The following is a 20,362-nucleotide window of genomic DNA, read 5'->3' as shown; positions in this document are numbered from 1 at the left end:
GCCAGCGTGCTCTTCTATGCTGCGACATGCTGGGGTGGAAGCATCAGGAAGAGAGATGCTGGACGCCTTGACAGACTGGTGAGGAAGGCGGGGTCAGTGGTGGGCATAGAGCTGGAGTCACTCACCTCAACAGCTGAGAGCAGAACACTGATCAGACTGGACTCTATTATGGACAATCAGCATCACCCCTTTAACGGCACTTTCACTAACCAACTGAGTCTGTTCAGTCACAGACTCTGTGCTTTCACCGGCAGGACTGACAGACTAAGGAAGTCATTCGTCCCATGGGCGGCAATTCAGCTGTTTAAAAACACACAGAAGGACACTAAGAAGGACATCATCATTGGGGACTGGACTGCCTAAGATGCCAGAGCTGGACCAGACCGGGAAACCTCTTGGCGTGTGTGTGTGTGTGTGTGTGTGTGTGTGTGTGTGTGTGTGTGTGTGTGTGTGTGTGTGTGTGTGTGTGTGTGTGTGTGTGTGTGTGTGTGTTTGTGTGTGTGTTGTGTGTGCTGTCCAATCACTGCACTTTTAAGAAACTTTTGACTCTTGACCACTGGATATACTTGTTTTCCTGCTTACCACAAGCAACACTGAGCCGTGCCTTTCTCAAAGAGCACAAAGAACCGCTGTTGGAAGATGAATTACAAGTGCATGTTTTGTCATCTTACCTGCCAGTCTCAGCCGAAAAGCAAAATGCATTCAAAACAGCAACATCAGCAGATGAGGAGATGCAACAGGTGATGAAATGCGTCAGACAGGATGGCCTGCAGAAATCAGACATGTTCCACCAGAGGCAAGGAAGTATTTTACTTACAGAGAAGAGCTCACATGCTCTGATGGCCTACTCTTCAAAACCTCACGAGTTGTTGTGCTGCACAGTTTGAGGACCGACATGCTGGAGAGAGTTCATGAGTCTCACTTAGGCATCGTGAAATGCAAAGAAAGAGCCAGAGATGTCATGTACTGGCCAGGAATGATAAAAGATATTGAGGATCTTGTACTGAAGTGTACAATCTGTGATACGTTCAAACGCAATAACACCCAAGAGCCACTCATTAGACATGAAATACCAGACAGGGCATGGGCAAAAGTTGGCATTGATCTGTTTCACTACAATCAAGGTGATTATCTGATGTGCGTGGATTACTACTCCAAGTTTCCAGAGATTGCCAAGCTCACACAGACAACAAGTGGACATGTAGTGACAGCTCTCAAGTCGATCTTTGCAAGACATGGAATTCCGGACGAAGTATTTTCGGACAATGGCCCGCAACTTTCAAGTGCAGAATTCAGAACATTCACACAGAAATGGGAATTCACACATACTACGTCCAGTCCAGGATTGCCGCAATGTAATGGACAGAGTGAAACAACAATTCAGACAGTGAAAAACCTCTTAAAGAAAGCTGAAGAGAGCCAGAAAGACCCATACATTGCTCTGATGGAGTACAGAAATGCACCACTAGATGGCGTTAAGCTGTCTCCTGCTCAGTTGTTAACCCTCTAGCTACCAGAATTTTTTTTGAATAGGCCGGAATCCTACCAGGAATTCTAAGGAAAAATTGACATTTTTGTCATATTCTAAACAATGTCAAATAACTTGAAAAGAAATGAAAAGTGTCAATTACAAGTCACTTTCATATTAAAGTAGAGAAAACACACTTTCAAATGGTATATCATTTATGGATAATTAATTGTTCAGTATTCCCATAGAGTGCCTTTGATGTGGATTAAATGATAAAAATGTGATAAAATCCGATATTATCTAGGCCTATCTATCTATATATCTATATATTTAGGCCTATCTATCTATCTATCTATCGATCTCTCTATCCATCTATCTATCTATCCTTCCGTCTATCCATCCATCCATCCAGGGTCAAAGTTGAACAATGATCATGTGACGACAACAAATGTCGTTCACCCAAAAGTCCTGTTTTAAAGCGGTTTCAAGCGGTATAACTGTAATGGACTACACTAGCTAATAATGTTTGAACTAAACCATGCCGAAGACGTGTACGGATAACCGGAGAAGTTTCCGCGATAGCAGACAGGACATGAATGGAGCTCTAGGAAGTTTCCCCTCCCAATGTGGCACAGGTAAGACGCGCCAGGCATCACCGACTTTGACCGGAATTGATGTGCTACAAACACCACGTTGGTAGGCTATTATTGGAAGTTAGCATTCAACTCAACGTCTTCGCGTACATTTTTATGAAGGACAACGTGGAGTAGTAACAGTCCTTGACTGCTTTGCCAAAGCTGACACGCAAAATGAGTAGGCTAACCAATTGTTCCATGCTGCGCTTCCTTCACGATGCGCTGTTACGCAGAGCTGACGCTCTAAGTTGTTCCAGGAAATAAGATAGTTGGATACCAACATATGGTTTGACTCTGAAAACACACCGAAGACAGTTTACATGTTTAATATGTAGCGTGTAGACATCGGCTGGACAGTTGTGTTTGCTATTTAGGACCATGGCAGAACTCATCACAGTTGAACACCATCTCATAAGCTTAATAAAACAACATGATCTAAAAATAGCCTAAATAGTCATACACATGTGCTGTTGACCATGAAAATAGATCGGAGAGGGTTGGAAGTTTTCATATTTAGTGTATATTGGTTGTAGAAACAGAATGGTTGTGTTTGTAGCCATCCAATCTCGGACGGCCGGCATTTGAATTGACGGCAGATTGCCAAATCGCATAAAGCGGCGCATCTCGTAATAAAATCTAAAATACTGAAAAATAATATAATATAAACATATAGTTTTTATACCGAAAGTATATCGAGGAGGGTCTGTAATATTGAGCTAAAGTGTTTGAAAGCTGGAAAAACGGCATGATGACGGCCGTTCAGCTGTATTTTCATATGAAAATATTCCGGCCGGCCGCGGCCGTTCTGGTACAGATCCAGCCGGACGTTCACGGCCGTTATGGTAGCTAGAGGGTTAATGAGGCGTAGACTGGAAACAAAATTGCCAACATCAAAACAGCTCCTGAAACTAAAAAACACAAGAACGCACACAAGAAAATCAAAGACAGGCAGCTTAAACAAAAACATTACTTTGATCGTGGAGCAAAACATCTACCAACTCTTGAAGAAGGAGAAAAATCTGGGTAAAAGTGAAAGACATCTGGCAACCAGCAACAGTGTTGAAAAGCCATAATACGCCAAGATCCTTCGTAATCAAAACACCTGATGGGAACACCTACAGGAGGAACCGGCGACACCTGCTGAAAACCAGAAACAAGACTTTCACAACACAGAGTCCTACACATCTGGACGAGTATGATCCGGGAGAAAGACAACCTGCAGAAAATGACGCATCATTCCAGTCACCAGCGTCATCGCCTGTGAAAACACCTGCAACACCGACCGTGAATGAAGAAGTTGTGAAGTGGTCACGAGTGGGCAGAGAGATCAAACCACCATTTGAGAGATTACTGCCAAGGAGTATTTAGTTGTAAAGTTAAACTATGAAGTAAGAGTTTTACTTAGTAAAAGAAATATGTTTTAATTTGCAAAGAAAACTTTAACTTTAACAGAAGTTATTACAGGATAGAACTGTTGAGAGATTATCTATCTTAAGGAGAGAGATGTGATGTATTGTGTTATTTAGTTGTAGTTCACCTCCTTACCACAGGGTGGCGTCCGTGTTAGTGAAACCTAAGACAAGTACTACAGTACAAGTGAATCTGTAATATGTTGAAGACTACCATAAACAGACAGTCATGCTACATTGGTCTCTGTGATTATTATTAATCATTTCATCCCTTGGTTATCAAACATAAATATCACACTGTATATTAGACATGATTTTTCCTAATAAAAATAATGTTGGAAATAAAACATTGCTCTCAGTTGTTTCATACATGATAAAGTGTAGAATAACAAGTTGAGAGGGGAAAATATATGTACCGTATATATTAAATATCACGAGTAATATCGATATCGCGGTATACAGTCATGTTATAGTGTATCGCATATTTTTCTAATATCGTGCAGCCCCCGTTGTGATACTGCGCTATATAGAAAATACATGTTGTATTGTATTGTATATATTGACATAATGTTCAAAATATTTCTTTTCAAAATGGGTGTACTCATTATGGCTGTGCACTGTGCAGGCAAAATGCTGGTGAAATTTCAGTTTGGCTGGTAGTACCTGCTTGAGGTAGATGCTCTTGCCGGATGAGTTGGGCCCAGTTAGTACTTTCACCTTGCCCTCCGTCTCAGAGCTCAGTAACTTATTGGAAACGAACACGGGGCAGCACAACTCCAGCAGAGGGTGTCTAAGCATAAACATGTATGCTACTTTCAAAATCATAATATAATAGACACTGATGAAGAAACTGTTAGTGTGGATTAAATAAAACGGTAAGACTTTATTTTATTGTTACATCTATTAGCACTAATACATACAATATTAATCCCTGTGTAAGTAACTTGTAAGGCATGTGCTAAGCAAAATCAGAGAGCTGTTAGACATTTATTCGCTAATGTCTTGTTCGTGCACATTAACCCTCCTGTTATCCTCAGATTTAGGTTACATCCGTGATCCTTGGGGCATTTTGACCCAGCCACTTAAATGTCTACAAAATCAGTAGAAGCAAAAACTTTTGCACCGGTTTATGCCTCAGATATTTACTGTTGCTCTGTTGGGGACATAAAAAAGCCTTTTATATAAGTCCTAGCACCCCCACACACAGCTCACACACCAAAAACACTAATCCATGACTAGGCGAAAATGTGCAACAGCTGCCCAAAAGTTGCCTAGAATTAGTTTTGGCCCTTGTCCACATCATACATATTGTTAGTTATTAGAGCCCTAAATAAAGCAAAATGTTCAGTTCTAATTAACTTATGTTCATGTATTTGACATAATCAAGACAGATTGGAACATGTATTAGCAAAATATGGATGTTCCATTTATGTTCAATACACTTAAAATAATTTGGGGTCAAATTGACCCCAAGGAACACCAATGTAAGCAAAATGTGTACAATACTTAGGGATAGAGATGCACAGGATCCAAGATCCTCTTCAGGATACGGCAGGATAATAGGGTTTTTTACAGGATCCGGATCCGGCAGGATCTTAAGCAGTGGATCCGGTATCCGGCAGTTACAAAAAAATCAGGATCTAGTGCATCTCTAGCCTAGGTTTTTCAGTCAGACTTTCACAACCCCAATTGCTGCAAGGAGTGAAAGAACTTTGGAAGCGGCCAGTGCAGGCAGTCTGGCAGTAAGCCAATGAGTCTAAAAAATAGTTTGAGCCAACGCAATAAAAAGGGCCCACGTGTGCGAGTAGGCTATGTGTTTCAACCCTTTCGTAAGATCCGGTATCTGGTTCCGGATCCGGCAGGATCTTAAGCAGTGGATCCGGTATAAAATCAGGATCCGGTGCATCTCTACTTAGGGAAAAAAAAATTGTGGAAATTTTACTTTTTTCACATTGCCCCCATATATTTAGGAAAAGTCATCAAAGATGAAGCCAAAGAATTATGTACTTCATGTATTTTTCAGACTTTAAACATTGAATGGGGTCAAATAGACCCCAAGGATAATAGGAGGGTTAAGGCATTTATTACCAATATAACCTTAGTAAGTACCTAGTAGACCTATATTTCTATTTATGAGTAAGCAGTAAGGGACAGAATACAATGTGTATAAGTTCCTGATACACTGTGTGAACAAATCCTGAAGTGAAAACAGATGTGGAATAAGGGTCCCTGTTCTAAAGTGAGGCATTGCTCAGCCCAGATGGCTTAGGGCCCCCACACTACCTAGGACCCCCACCCTACCCAGAAATTAACTAATCCTACAGTAGTCCAGTGAGATACCATATTTAGTTCTCACTTATTCCACTCAGTACTGTCAAGGGTAACAGAAAGCATTATATAGCAGGAATTGGACGTAAACTTATCAATGACGGTGGGGTGGTGAGATGTCATTTGTTCATACACCAATTAGTTGTAATTGTAGAAACCCTACAAAAAATACAGAATATAACAATGAGTAATAGTTTGGAAGCTAAACTAAGCTATTCGTTAAATTAATGTTTGAGAAACTTAGCTCCAAGAAGTGCAGTGCATGATGGGTACGCCCTTAGTCAGAGATGCAATGCATGGTGAATGCAGCGATGAGAATTTTTCTGTTGTAATGTACATGGCAAATGTTTGGATTACAACTAAATTGTACGAGTGAGGGGAGGAGCAAAGGACGTAGGTAGGTTCAGAGCTGGGTAGGTTGTCTGTAGATTGCGAACCCATCATGCACTGCACTTCTTGGAGCTAATCTCAAACATTAACTTAATTATCACAAAAGAATAGTTTAGTTTCGCTTCAAAACTATTATTCTTCATAATATTCTGCATTTATATCGGGATTTTTACAATTAAAACTCAGTGGTACGTACCCATGATGGAGAGTGACTGAACCTCCATGCGATCCAAACATCCAGAGGTCGCAGCAGCACGAGGGAAGGTGGAGGAAGTATGCCTCAACTTTGAGCGGGAGCCAACTACAGAGAGATGTGGCAAGCTGAATGAAGCCAAACAGTTTCTTTTCAGAACATATGACACCATCAAAGGGGAGGAACTGATGGAGAGAGTGCGGAGGGTGCAGGAGGCGCAAGGCGAACAGCAGTATGAGGAGGCCTGGAGGGTCATCAATGAGATGACAGGGCGGAAGAGGACCAAGGAGGGACAGGTAGCAGGACACAGCCCGGAGGAGAGGGTGACAACCTGGACCACCCACTTCCAAAGGCTGCTGGGAGAACCAGCAGAAGCAGCTGAGGAAGAAGTACCATCAGTCTTCCCAAACCTGAACATCAATGATGGCCCCCTCACTCTCTGAGAACTCGCCAGGGCAGAAATCAAAGTAAGAGCAGGAAAGAGTGCTGGTCCTGATGGTATACCCCCAGAGGTGCTGAAGAACTGTGACATAAACAACATCATTTTGGAGTTCTGCAACCTTGCCCTGCTGCACAATCGGCTGCCTGATATGTGGTCTCTATCAAACATCGTGCCAGTGCCTAAATCCGGAGACCTCTCGAAGCCGGACAACTACCTAGGTATCAGCCTGACATGCATCACTGCGAAACTCTACAACCGCATGATCCTAAACAGGGTCCGGCAGGCAATTAACCCTCTTCTGAGGACGAACCAGAATGGCTTTCCAGAGGGACGCACCACTACATCCCAGATCTTGGCACTAAGGAGAATGATTGAGGAAGTGAAGAACAACTTGACAGCCGTACTATGCTTCAATGACTTCAAAAAGGCATTTGATTCGATCCACCGAGGCATGATGATGAAGATCCTGAAGGCATACAGTATTCCCCCCAACCTACTCCGAGCAATAGAGTCCATGTATACAGGAACAAGGGCCAGGGTGGTGACCCCAGATGGCAACAGTGAGGAGTTTGGCATCCTGGCTGGAGTTATGCAGGGGGACACACTAGCCCCCTTCCTCTTCATCAGGCGAGAGCAGGAAATTGGCTTCACACTACCTCCAAGGAAGTCGAGTCGATACCCTGCAGTGGTCCTCACAGACCTTGACTTTGCGGATGACATCAGTTTGCTCTCTGACAATGTTTAACAAGCACAAACTCTACTAAGCAGGGTAGAGCTAGAGTGCGCCAAGGTCAGCCTCAGGCCCAACGCCAAGAAAACTGAGGTCATCACCTACAACATCCCACCTGAACATCAACCTCTGAGTACAGCAGGAGGCACTGTGCTGAAAGAAGTCGACGATTTCAAATACCTGGGCTAATGGGTCAACTCTACTGAGCAAGATCTAGAAGTGAGGAAGGCACTTGCGTGGAGGGCCCTGAACGGTATGGCTAGTGTATGGAACTCCAATCTCCCCTGTCCAATCAAACACAGCTTTTTCTATGCAACAGTAGAGTCCGTCCTCCTCCATAGCAGTGAATGCTGGACCCTGAAACCAACCCTAGAGAAGTCCCTTGATGGGTGCTACACCAGGATGCTGTGTGCAGTGCTTAACATCAGTAAGAGTGCACACGTAACCAACAAAATCCTATACGAGAGAATACCAAGGGTGAGCGAGAAGATAGATGTAAGGAGAATGGGACTTGCAGGACATTGCCAAAGGCACCCAGAACTGGCAGCCAGCAAACTGGTGCTATGGGAACCATCACGTGGTTGCCGGTTAAGAGAACGTCCCACACTACCATTTGTGGACATGCTCAAGAAGGACGCCGGAGCCCAGAGTATCAGCGAACTGAAAAGGTGTATGGAGAATTGGGATGACTGGAAGCAACGATGGAAGGCTCGTCTGAGGACGACCTGGAGAGAGAGGTACATGAAAAAAATAACATCTCACCACCCCACTGTCATTGAGAAGTGTACGTCCAATCCTTCCAATATAATGGCTCCTGTTACCTCTTTCACACTGATCTGAATATGAGAAAACTAGATATCTCAGCAGAGTTAAATGTGGTCATGTAATATACCCTCACACTTTGCTGATAAGGGAGGGGCTAGGTAGTGCAGGCCTGGGTAGTGTGGGGGTCCTAGGTAATGAGGGGGCCCTAGGTAGTGCGTGGGCCCTAAGCCATCTGGGCTGAGCAGTGCCTCACTTTAGAATAGGGACCCTTATCCACATCTGTTTTCACACTGTTCAGGGTTTGTTCACACAGTGTGTCGGGAGCTTATATACATTGCATTCTGCCACTTACTACTTACTACTAAATAGAACTATAGGCTTACTGGTCCTTACTAAGGTAATATTGGTAATAAATTCCTAATTGTGCATGAACAAGACATTTGCGAATGCATGCTTTTCAAATGTTTGATTTTGCTTAGTACATGCCTTACAAGTTACTTATACAGGCATTAACATTGTATTTGTCAGAGCTTATATGTTACCCTAAAATAAAGTGTTACCAATAAAACATACAGAAACAAATCATACAACTTAAAAAAACACACACAAAAGCTACCTGAGAACTTAAAACACACACAAACGCACACGCACACGCGCACACACTCACACACACACACACACACACACAAACGCACACGCACACGCGCACACACTCACACACACACACACACACACACAGCTGTATTTCTGAAGCAAACACTAGTACGAGTAGAAACAAGAGAGGTACACTGCACCACCCACCTGGACTCTGCGAGTCTGATGACGCTGCTGTGTGGTGTGAGCGTGGGGGAAGTGTAGCCGTATTCCTGCGAGGCCAGAGCCATGGCCATCAGGCAGTCCAGCTCCGCGCTCAAAGACAAGACCTTATACAGGCTCCCACTACGCTGCAGCACCACATTCTGCAGCTGAGTCATCACTGACGTCTCTAGATCTGGTAAAAATAAATAAAAATAAAAATAAAGATTAGGGTGTCGAACCCTTGTTTTCTCTCAGTGTAGTTTGCGGGACGGACGTGTCTTGTAGTAGCCGTACTGTTACACACAACTTTGTGTATGTTTGTTTACTTAACACACAGTCAGCGTCCGCTCTATGGGGTACTATAGTATCCTGCACGCCATAGGCGCCGACTTTTGATTATGCCCGTGGGTGCTCGTGGTTTCCAACCGGGGGTCGCGACCCACAGAATGTCCCGTTTGTTTGCCATACCTTGCTTTTCAATAATTGTTTCATCATGCGTTGGTCACTTTTATTTAAAAAAATGTGTAGTGCTAAATAATAATTGTAAGCCTATCCTATTTATTTTCCTTGTGGGTGTCAAATCAATAATTTACAATAAAATCGCCTATATTTGAATTGAATATTGAATTACATTACAATCATTGGTATACATTGAACGCATGCAAAGCCCAGGCCACGTTTGCTGGTGCCTCTTTCCAGCCTAGTCGGCATCATGAATAAAGACCAGCTCATAGCTACACGGACCCAGAAGATCGCACATCATCCTTTTCCTTAATAAAATGAAACCATGCATGACGTGAATGTTGTATGTCTTAAGTACATTTTACAAGCATAGCAGTATTGTGCAGTAGCCAACAGCAACGCGTGCGCCCACAGTGAATTCAGACTGGCGTTCAGCCACGCACTTTAGATTTAGAACATGAATGCAACGTTCGTATCACACACAAATAGCCTACGTGTCACAGAAAGATGTTGAAATGTTAGGTTTTAGTCCAACAGTGCATGACGCAGCGCATAGCCATGCACTTCATGCTAGCCATGATCAAACTAGGCTACTCAGTCCTGACTATAAGCCAACAGTGTTAGCAGCCAGAACAGCAAAATGAAATGGCAAAATCATCCAACAGCGCACAACAAAAGTATGGATATGTAGAGACTCAACTTGATCATCCCAGCACTTAGACCCAGAGTGTAGAGAAAAATGACCATAACAGAAAACGGCACACGGCGGTGCTACACATGGGATATCGCAGGATGAAGTGATAGACAGTCAGTGACTTACCATTTTGTAGACTTTCCGACTGCAAACCTTTGTCTGTAAGAAGTCCTAGCTTGTACTGAAAGGTTTAGATCCTTCCATAACTTCCATAACTTGTGAAATAGCGCAATATAATAAACAGCTTAACACATAGCCTGTGATAGAACTACTTCTACTTCTGAACCGTCTGCATAGACGCTGCACTGTTCTGAAATTTAATGTCGGGCATTTTCAGTCTAGATTAGTCCACGAGGCATTAGAGCGACAATGAAGCCTTCAACAGCATTTCACTAATGGAATTTTTCTGAATTTAACATCCAACATGTTTTAACAATATCTGCTATCTCAAAGAGGTAGAGGGGAGAAGAGTCCATTGGGCAAAAGCCCTGTATACCATATGGTCAATCCAACCATGTTTCTATGGTTACTGTCTGATTGTGTAGAAGAGCAACGCAACGCACCACAGAGGAAAAGAAGGATCGGCGCGTGAAGTAGGCTAGCTTACGTTAGAATATGAGAAATTATAATAGGCTACCTTACGTTACAAAAAGACAGTTACAATGCAAACACCATTTCATCTTTAAACTTCTCTCGTGAATAATACTGCTTTAGTGCTCGGATTTGTCCGTGGGTGCTCGATGGGTGCCCAAAGATTCCCGTGGGTGCCCCAGGGCCCGGGCACCCACGGTTTCTGCGCCTATGCTGCACGCAATAAATACAGAAGACAGTAACTTTACAACGTGTCCGACTGAGTACCTTAAACTTTCTGGGGAGTAACGGAAGGATCCTTGGCCAGATCGGTCCGTGTACCATTCGTTCTTTTGTTTTTCGATTCATAACCAAATAACAAAAAACGAAAAAAAAACGGCTGGTTATTTCATTATTTTGTTTTAGTGACAAACGAAAAAACAAATTTTGATCTCTATTTCCAAATTTTATTTTCTACTTCATTTCAAAATAACGGCAATGAAAAAAGCTCGACGTGCTATTTTTAATTTTTGATATTTTCACCTCTCAGCCTGATGTGCCCGGAAGTACTAGCGTTTGCCCCTGCCGTTGGCGATGTTGCGAAAGACAGGACGATGTTGCGCCCCACCGTGTTTCTCGTGGCTCTCATTTGACAGCGCGCACGACTGACATAGTTTTAAAGATGGCCTCTCAACGTCATTTAATTAATATTGCCGTGTTCCCCATTGTTATTGAATGTGTTACGCGTTGGTCCTGTTTTAAAAAACGTTCTGGTTGCTTTGTTTCAAGACGTTTTTGCAAGCTGGCAAGGTGGCTTGTGGAGAAACGAGAGAGTGTTCCGTGTTTCTCGTGGAAATGCGTCTCTGATTGGCTCACTCCTCCTGCTCTCGAAGAAACGCGTCTCTGATTGGCTCAGTCCTCCAGTTCTTGGAGAGAATGTAATGGGAAACAGAGTCGCCACTTCCCCGGGTGGTACTGCACTATAGGGGGGCCAGCGGAGGCGTACAGGCTCCATTCAGGGCTGTGCTCTTTCGACAGCGACCCCTAGGCGAGCTGCAGGCACGGAGCAACCAGAGTGAGCTGGCTTTATGCATGAGGCTTTGTGCTGTGTGTGTACCTGAGAGTAGCAACCAGCTGATAGCTAAGCTAAGCTATGTTTCGGACCACCAGACGTTGCTTGTTTTGAAAACAAGCAGAAAAAAATTACTCGACATGTTTTTAGATAAATGGGTCGATATAAACCTTTGTGGGCAACGCCTTCTTTCGACGTGACGAAACACAGAAAGGCTTTCGTGATTCGCTCGTTTCTCTGCATTATTTATGTAAATTGGGAAACACCGGGAAACACAGCCAGGAGAGTTGACGCACGGCTATGAGAGCCTTGCAAGTGAGTTTAACTTGGGGTGACCGTCCGATCTTCGAAAGGAGTGAGTAAAACTGAGTTTTATCGTTAGTTGGCCTTTAAATGTTGTAGGCCTAGGCTACCCGAAGACCCCAGGTTTTATTAACAGTTTTGAAATAGACAACGACCACGGAGCACTGTTTTGGTGTCTTGTGGGCTTACTACAGCTATTAGCTAAGATTATCAGCGAAGCTGTCTTATGGAACAATGTGGAGATAGCCTATAGTAGCCGAATGGGATCTGGATTATTATTATTTTTTAAGGCATCTGTTTTCTAGGAACCGAAAGGAGCTGACTTTTCGTGGCAGGTGGTCGCGTCCACCATGACATTTTGATATTGTGTTGTTGTTGGACTCTCGGAAAGAATTGCCCTCTGACATTTTCCCCACAAGCCATCAGATATAATGCCAAGCATTCTTTTGTCATGAACCCTAGACAGTCTCTTAGTGGGGTCGTAGGCATGTGCATTTTTTCTCAGTCATTTCAAATTTGTGTTAAAGTTTGGTTTTCACTCCCAAGTTGAAGTTTATGGTCTATAGAACAATTTGAGTTCGAGTGTCAAACACACAGACAACAAAATGGCCTGCGGGGGGCGCTCTAAAATATATAAACTGCTATAACTTTTTATTAGTTTAACCAAATTTAACATATGAGGTATGCATGGATTCAGCATTAAGAGGAGGAGCTGCTGAGCTAAGTATTTGGTTACCAGATTAAAGACACACTATGTCATAAACACGCTTTTAGTCCATGGACAGCAAAATTCAGGGTTTTTTTAAGATAAAGGGTGGAAATGCCCTCCAAGTTCTAATGAAACATCATTTATTGTTACAAGTTATTGTAAATTGAGCCTGGTATATCATTCAACTTGATTTGTTCAGAATATCCCTGAAGCACAAAGATACCTAGGATACTTATACGCAAATATGGCTGCATAAAGCCTATGTGATATTTAGGACCCAACTTGCAACTTTGAGTTTATGAATTTAGGATCACGAGTATCAACTTTTTTCGATTAAGCCATATTCTATTCACACATAAAATCACAAAAAAACGTTATATCTGGAAGAAAATAAATCAATAATAACAATAATAATAATAATAATAAGACTGCATTTCCGGAGAGACAATGCTATTGGTATGCTTGCGGATTATGCACACACACACACAGAGCTGTTGTATACACACACAGAAACACGAGGGAAAGAGATAGAGGTGTGTGTGTGTGTGTGTGTGTGTGTGTGTGTGTGTGTGTGTGTGTGTGTGTGTGTGTGTGTGTGTGTGTGTGTGTGTGTGTGTGTGTGTGTGTGTGTGTGTGTGTCTGTGAGAGAGAGAGAGAGAGATGTGTGTGTGTGCGTGTGCGTGCATGTATGGAGATGCTTCAGGTGCCTTTCAGCAATGGGTGGGTAGGGAGAGGTAAGGGTGGGATTCGAACCTGCAACCCTCTGACAGACCAACACCCTACCCAGTAGGCCACTGCCACTTACTGACAGCAGAGGTCTAAAGTTCTACAAGGCTGCATGTGTGTGTGTGTGTGTGTGTGTATGACTGAAGATTCTAAAGGTGACAGTTTGGCAGTCAATAGCTGAGTAATATGTGCAGCCTTATTTTTCCCTATTTTAGCTAGACCTCCAGCTGAGAGAAAAATGGCTGGGCGCAAATCGCAGGTGAAATGGCCTGGTGCGGCAGAAAGGAAGCTGTGGGAGGCTGTCAACACTGACCTGGCAAAGTCCCTTGAGCAGCTAAAAGGCACGGCTGAAAAGAAGCTGGAGAGTATGGGAAACCTGATCTACCAGTATGGAGTGGAACGGTTCGGTGTTAAAAAACACAAGAGCAGAGACCAAGTCCCAGTGGTGGTTACATCGAGGAGACAGCAGGAGATAAAGCGTCTGGTCCAGGAAAGGAGACAGCTCAAGAAGGTATGGAGAAAGTCCACAGACGTAGAAAAGGAAGGCATCAACGCACTCCAAATGGACATCAAAATCCGGCTAACATCTCTACGCAAAGCGGAGACCTTGAGGAAGCGCAGAAGGAAGAAAGAACGCACTAGAACAAGGTTCTACAAAGATCCTTATGCATTCCTGAAAGGCCTTTTCTCAAGTGAGAAAAGCGGATCCCTAAAAACAACTAAAAGAGACGTGGAGGACCACTTCAGGAGCATACACTCTGATCCAAAACGGCATGAACATCTCGCAATTCCTGCAGATATCCCACCAATCGCACCCCCAGAACATCAGTGCGACGTTGGCCCCCCGACTTGGAAAGAGGTGGAAAGGGTGGTCCACCGAGCAAGGACGGCGTCAGCCCCAGGACCAAATGGGATACCGTACAAGCTGTACAAAAACACACCTGATGTCCTAAGGTTTCTTTGGAAGTTGATGAGGACGATATGGCAGAAGAAGACCATTCCCAAAGTGTGGCGGAGGGCAGGAGGTGTCCTAATTCCGAAAGAGAAAGAGGCAGAAACCATCAGCCAGTTTCGACCAATCTCCCTACTTAACGTAGAAGGCAAGATGTTCTTTTCGGTGATGGCCCAGATAACAGGGTGTCTGCAGGTTTTAACAAGTGAAATTTTAGACTTTTTTAGACCTTTTTTAGACCATCATGGGCAAAATTTTAGACCTTCGCGGAGTATTAAAAAATGAAATAAAGCCAGATTGTGGTCAATTGACACACATGCGTCGCGCGCGCACACACACAAAACACACACACACACAAAACACACACACACACACACACACACACACACACACACAAAACACACACACACACACACACACACACACACAAGCCGATAGGGGGAGGACAAAGGAGACAGTTGACCCGGGCCCTGAGAAAGAGGGCCCCCAGAATTGGGACCCAATTGTATTGTATTGATTGAGAGGGGGGCCCTTTCAGATGATTTAGTCCCAGGCCCGGTAAAAGCTGTCAGTGGCCCTGCACACACACACACACACACACACACACACACACACACACACACACACACACACACACACACACACACACACACACACCTGAATGAATGCAATAGTGCATATTATAAGCAAGAGATCTGATCAAAAATGACCAGTGAGAAGGTGCAATGTTCGCTTTCACAATTTCAAGTGATCAAAGCCAACAATTGTAAGCAGCTTGTCTTTACATTGCACTGACTGAGGTTTTTAAATGTGAATAAGAATGCCAGTGCAAGCCTATATCAAGAGGACCTAACCAAGATAGAAGAACAGAACATGAGCTAACACCACTACTGCCATAAAATGCTGCCATAAAATGACGTTTATTTGTTTCATCTATTGGAGGTGTCCAAAAGAACGTCTTGTGGCAGTTAACAAAATAGTTCGACATTTTGACCAACTCAGCCCTTGCCACTCAATCCAAAGATTCATGCTATTCGTTTTAGGGGGGTTGTAGTCTCACGCAAGCGAGAGTGTAACCTGAATGACAGCTCAAGAGAGCGCGATGCGAGAAAGATTCTGCCACGGCGCGAGAGTGGGTGTAATGCGCAGCTGGCTACGGTATTCAAAATCTAGCGCTCGTTTGATCTATATTTATTTTCAAGCAGCATAACGTGAAGCTAAATTGTGATCAATTCAGAAGCAGCAGGCAAAGAAAACGTAAAACGGTGTTATAACAACTAAATCATCCATCGACATGGCATATATCGTATCCATTGCACAATATGTTTCATGTGCTTTGACTCCTGAGGTCTCTCAAACATTGACGGACCTAATGAGAAGTGCATGTGACAGCACACACGAAAAGTTTGTGCGTGGACATGACCGAACAGCTCAAATGCCCACCAGTTTGCAAATTGCTACCACAGAATCAGTACAAAATACCAAGGCATCAAACAGAATAGGCCTACAACAAAGGCACTTCCATGGGAATTCAAGTTTTTTTTAACTCGCTCATAATTTCAGATTAGCCACACACACACCGTCGCCACTCTCTTTCGCTCGCACAGACACAATCAAGCTTCGCCAACTTTGAGGCTAACAACTACGCTAGACTGCTAAGCCACGGCCAACACCTGACTATTCCATCAGCACCGCAAGGACTAAAAATCACTTCTGCTGACATATTCCCTTGACTTGCACTGTCACATTTGTCTTCTGATTTAAATCGACACCTTTCCTTCCAAATAGAAATCCGTTCTTTTTCAATGAGGTGGTGACTGACTTGCCTCATTATTAGTTAACTTCTTCCAGGTATTTAAGACGTCAAGTAGCCTATCTAATGTATGGCCACCGCAACGCCAATATCGTTTTTACAACGTCTAGATATAAACAATGTCTAGATATAAACACTACTAACGTGGGGTAGTAGTCAGAATAGAGAAACTTTGGTCAGACTGCGCGGTGGAAGGGGAGGAGCTACAGTACATTTCTGTAGTCACGTCTGTAGTTTTATTATTGTACGTTGCAAACAGCAACATGTCATGTAGAACTACACAGACCATAATTGCCACAATACCAGAAAAAGCGGCGTGTAAAAGGACGTAACATCAAAGCAAAACAGAACAAATAAACATCAATCCTTTGTCGATATTTTGCATTGAAGCGTAGGTCTTAAACTAGTCAAACTCAATTTTAGACTAAAGTGCAAAAAATCCCTATATTCTAGACTTTTTTAGGCCTAAAATGGATAATGTGTAATTTTAGACATTTTTAGACTTTTTTAGACCCCGCGGACACCCTGGATAATCTCTGCATACCTGCTTAACAACCAGTACATAGATACATCTGTACAGAAAGCAGGCATATCAGGCTTCCCTGGATGCTTGGAACACTCCAGCATGATCTGGCACCAGATTCAGGCAGCAAAGGCAAGGAAAGATGATCTACACGTCGTCTTTCTTGACCTGGCCAACGCGTTTGGATCAGTGCCACATGAGCTCCTTTGGACTGCCTTCGAATTCTTCCACATCCCTGGACATATTACAGCTTTGGTTAAATCCTATTTCCAAGACCTGCAGTTTTGTTTCACCACCACAGAGTTTACCACCACTTGGCAATGCCTGGAGGTCGGCATAATGGCAGGCTGCACAGTCCTCTCCCTTGGCCTTCACGATGGCAATGGAGGTAATCATCCGAGCCTCCAAATGGGTGGTCAGTGGACAAAGGCTCAACCCCAGTGCCCGGCTCCCTCCGCTCAGGGCATACATGGATGACATCACAACGCTAACAACCACAGTACCATGTACCAGACGTCTGCTCAGGAAGCTACAGGAGAAACATCAGTTGGGCCCGTATGAGGATAAAACCATCTAAGTCTCGCAGCATTTCAATTGTCAAGGGAGTGCTGTCAGACCTCAAGTTCTTCATCGGGGAGGAACCAATTCCTACGGTTTCTGAGCGGCCAGTCAAGAGCCTTGGGAGGTGGTTTGATGCGAGCCTGAGGGATAAGGAGCAGGTAGCACAACTACAGAGGGACATACACGATGGAGTACAAGCCATTGAAAACACAGAGCTTCCTGGGAAGCTGAAGATCTGGTGCCTACAGTTTGGCCTGCTTCCCCGGGTGCTGTGGCCTCTCACACTGTATGAGGTGCCTATCTCAACAGTTGAAAGGATGGAGAAGGGAATCTCCAACTACATAAAGAAGTGGTTGGGAGTCCCACGCTGCTTGACGTCCACCGCCCTCTATGGAGACTGCCTCCTCAGACTGCCACTCACCAGTCTCGTGGAGGAATTCAAGTGCACCAAGACAAGACTACAGGTAATGCTGACTGAGTCCAAAGACTTGATGGTGAGCAAGAACGCCCCAGTCATCACAGCAGGCCGCAAATGGAGACCAGCACGAGCGGTGGAGGAGGCTGTGTCAGCTCTCAAGCATGCAGACATCGTGGGACATGTCCAGCATGGAAGAGGAGGGCTGGGACTAACTGCTCATCGGCCAGCTTGGAGCAAAGCCTCAGCTTCTGAAAGGAGGAGGATGATCGTGGATGAGGTCAAAAACCAGGAGGAAGGCGTCAGGAGGGCCAAGATGGTGGCACTTGGTAAGCAGGGGAAGTGGACCAAGTGGGACAATGTGGAGGGAAGGAAAATGAACTGGAAAGATCTGTGGAGTATGGAGGCAAAGCGACTCAGCTTCATCATAAGAGCAACATATGATGTCCTCCCCACACCCATGAACCTCCAGCAGTGGAGAGGAGAAGATCCAGGCTGCACACTCTGCTCCAAGCCGGCATCCCTTAGGCATATTCTCACAGGGTGTAATGTGAGTCTTGCCCAGGGGCGCTATACCTGGCGTCACAACCAGGTTTTGAAAGAACTTGCTGCCACTTTGGAGAACAGGCGAACAACTGTCAATTCAGCAACACCTGCAAGGCAAAACATCCTGCCAGCAGTCACATTCGTGCGCGAGGGGGGGGCAAAGACAAATCGCAGTGCACTGACATCAACAGAACGTTGCCGGCTACACTCAGCCTCAGACTGGAAAATGCTAGCAGATGTTGGTCAACGCCTTGTCTTTCCTCCTGAAATTGCTGCCACCACACTTAGACCCGATTTGGTACTCTGGTCACCATCTGCAAAGAGGGTCTTTATTATTGAGCTGACTGTGCCTTGGGAGGAGTCTGTAGAAGAGGCATATGAACGAAAACACCTACGGTATGCTGACCTTGCTGCAGAGGCACAGCAGCGTGGCTGGAGGACTGAAGTACGTCCTGTAGAAGTGGGATGCAGAGGCTTCGTGACGTCATCTACCACCAGACTGCTCAAGGATGTAAGAGGCCATAGCCTGCGCCATGCCATCAAGGCACTGGCTGAAGCAGCTGAAGGAAGAGAGCAGCCAACGGCTTTGGCTGAAATGGCAGGACACCTGCTGGGCATCAAATGGCAGCCAGGGATGACACAGAGGGGGGTACCCCAGGGACGCCTGGGGTTACCGTCGAGCCTACCGGAGGGGTCGTGGGCTTAAATCGACGAAACTCCGGTGAAGGAGGTGCCCACTTGATAACCCCTCTGTGTCATTCCTGATGGCATTCTTAGTACACGCTGGCACATAAAGGATAATTCCAACTCGTCCTGTGTTTCTTCAATCTTACGCTGTCATATCTCCAACAGTTTTGCAAGTTGTTAGATGATATTGACACACAAATGGCACAATCCTGCTCTTCATGTCAAAGCTGAGATCACTTTTCTACACCAAATGGTTCAGTCAAAAAATGGACATATTCAGGCCTATGCGCTGAGCTGTTCACACATTTTTTTGTAAGTGAATGAGGTCACATCATAGGGATTTTAAAACTGCTCTCTTTGAAACATTTTTAAGAGTTGGCTTATGATCTTCACACAGTTTGTATTCAGAGCCAATACCTCTCTGACAATGCCTTTACCTAGTTGATACAAAAACCCCAGGACAGGTCACCTCTCACTCTAACTGCCACAGTTTGTGACATTATCATCTTGACCATTCTACCATTCATTTCAATTAGGGGGAAAACTGAGGAAAAACAAGTCTGGTGAACGAATGAAAGGGGGTAGGCCAGCGAAAAATACTCCACCCTGAGACCTTTTCGAGCCGTTCGTTTTGGCACTCGAACCGTGTCTCTATCTCAAACGCTGCAACGATTCAAAGCCGCCGTACTAATGAATGACGATTCCCATATGCCGAGGTGAATGGAAAAATGTATAATAATAATAAACTGATGATGAACCATTAATATGCTTTCCCGCAAGCATACTAAATAAACTGTTGGAGTAGAATTAGTATGCTTGCTGGGGGCAAGCAGATTCCTTTGGCAAGCATACTAAATAATACTATAAGACTATTTCATACATGGTAGACACAATCATCTGCTCTGGGAACTGTCCATTTGTTACCAGCGTAGTTGACAGGAATGAAAACCGTTCTTATTATCTGCATTTTCCAGAAATGCCTGCCAATCTGGTAACAAATGAACAGTTCCCAGATTTGGACTACACCACCAAAGCAATGCAGTTGCCAAAGATGTTTTCCAACTAGAGGTGAAGTGCAGCTGTTTTTGTAGTTGTACAAATAGACCTGCCAGATCTCGGTGCAAGTGCATGAAGGCAGAGTTAAAGTGCACACGTCTGTGCAAGTGCACAT

General features: G+C 44.3%; 1 protein-coding gene across 3 annotated transcripts in view; it reads right to left on the bottom strand.

Moving 5' to 3' along the window:
* msh5 (mutS homolog 5) overlaps positions 1 to 20,362 on the bottom strand; it is a 248,287-nt gene that overhangs the window by 77,031 nt on the left and 150,894 nt on the right. For all 3 annotated transcript variants that reach the window (XM_063199820.1, XM_063199819.1, XM_063199818.1), the window contains 2 exons: positions 9,162 to 9,351; positions 4,176 to 4,302 (listed from right to left, as the gene is read on the bottom strand). In XM_063199820.1, coding sequence (XP_063055890.1) covers positions 4,176 to 4,302; positions 9,162 to 9,351 — 317 coding nt within the window. The remainder of the gene's footprint in view (positions 1 to 4,175; positions 4,303 to 9,161; positions 9,352 to 20,362) is intronic.

Source organism: Engraulis encrasicolus, chromosome 5, assembly GCF_034702125.1.
Source record: "Engraulis encrasicolus isolate BLACKSEA-1 chromosome 5, IST_EnEncr_1.0, whole genome shotgun sequence".
Lineage (NCBI taxonomy): Eukaryota > Metazoa > Chordata > Actinopteri > Clupeiformes > Engraulidae > Engraulis > Engraulis encrasicolus.
The sequence above is the reverse complement of the archived record's forward strand: the minus strand, read 5'-3'. Positions and strand labels throughout refer to the sequence as shown.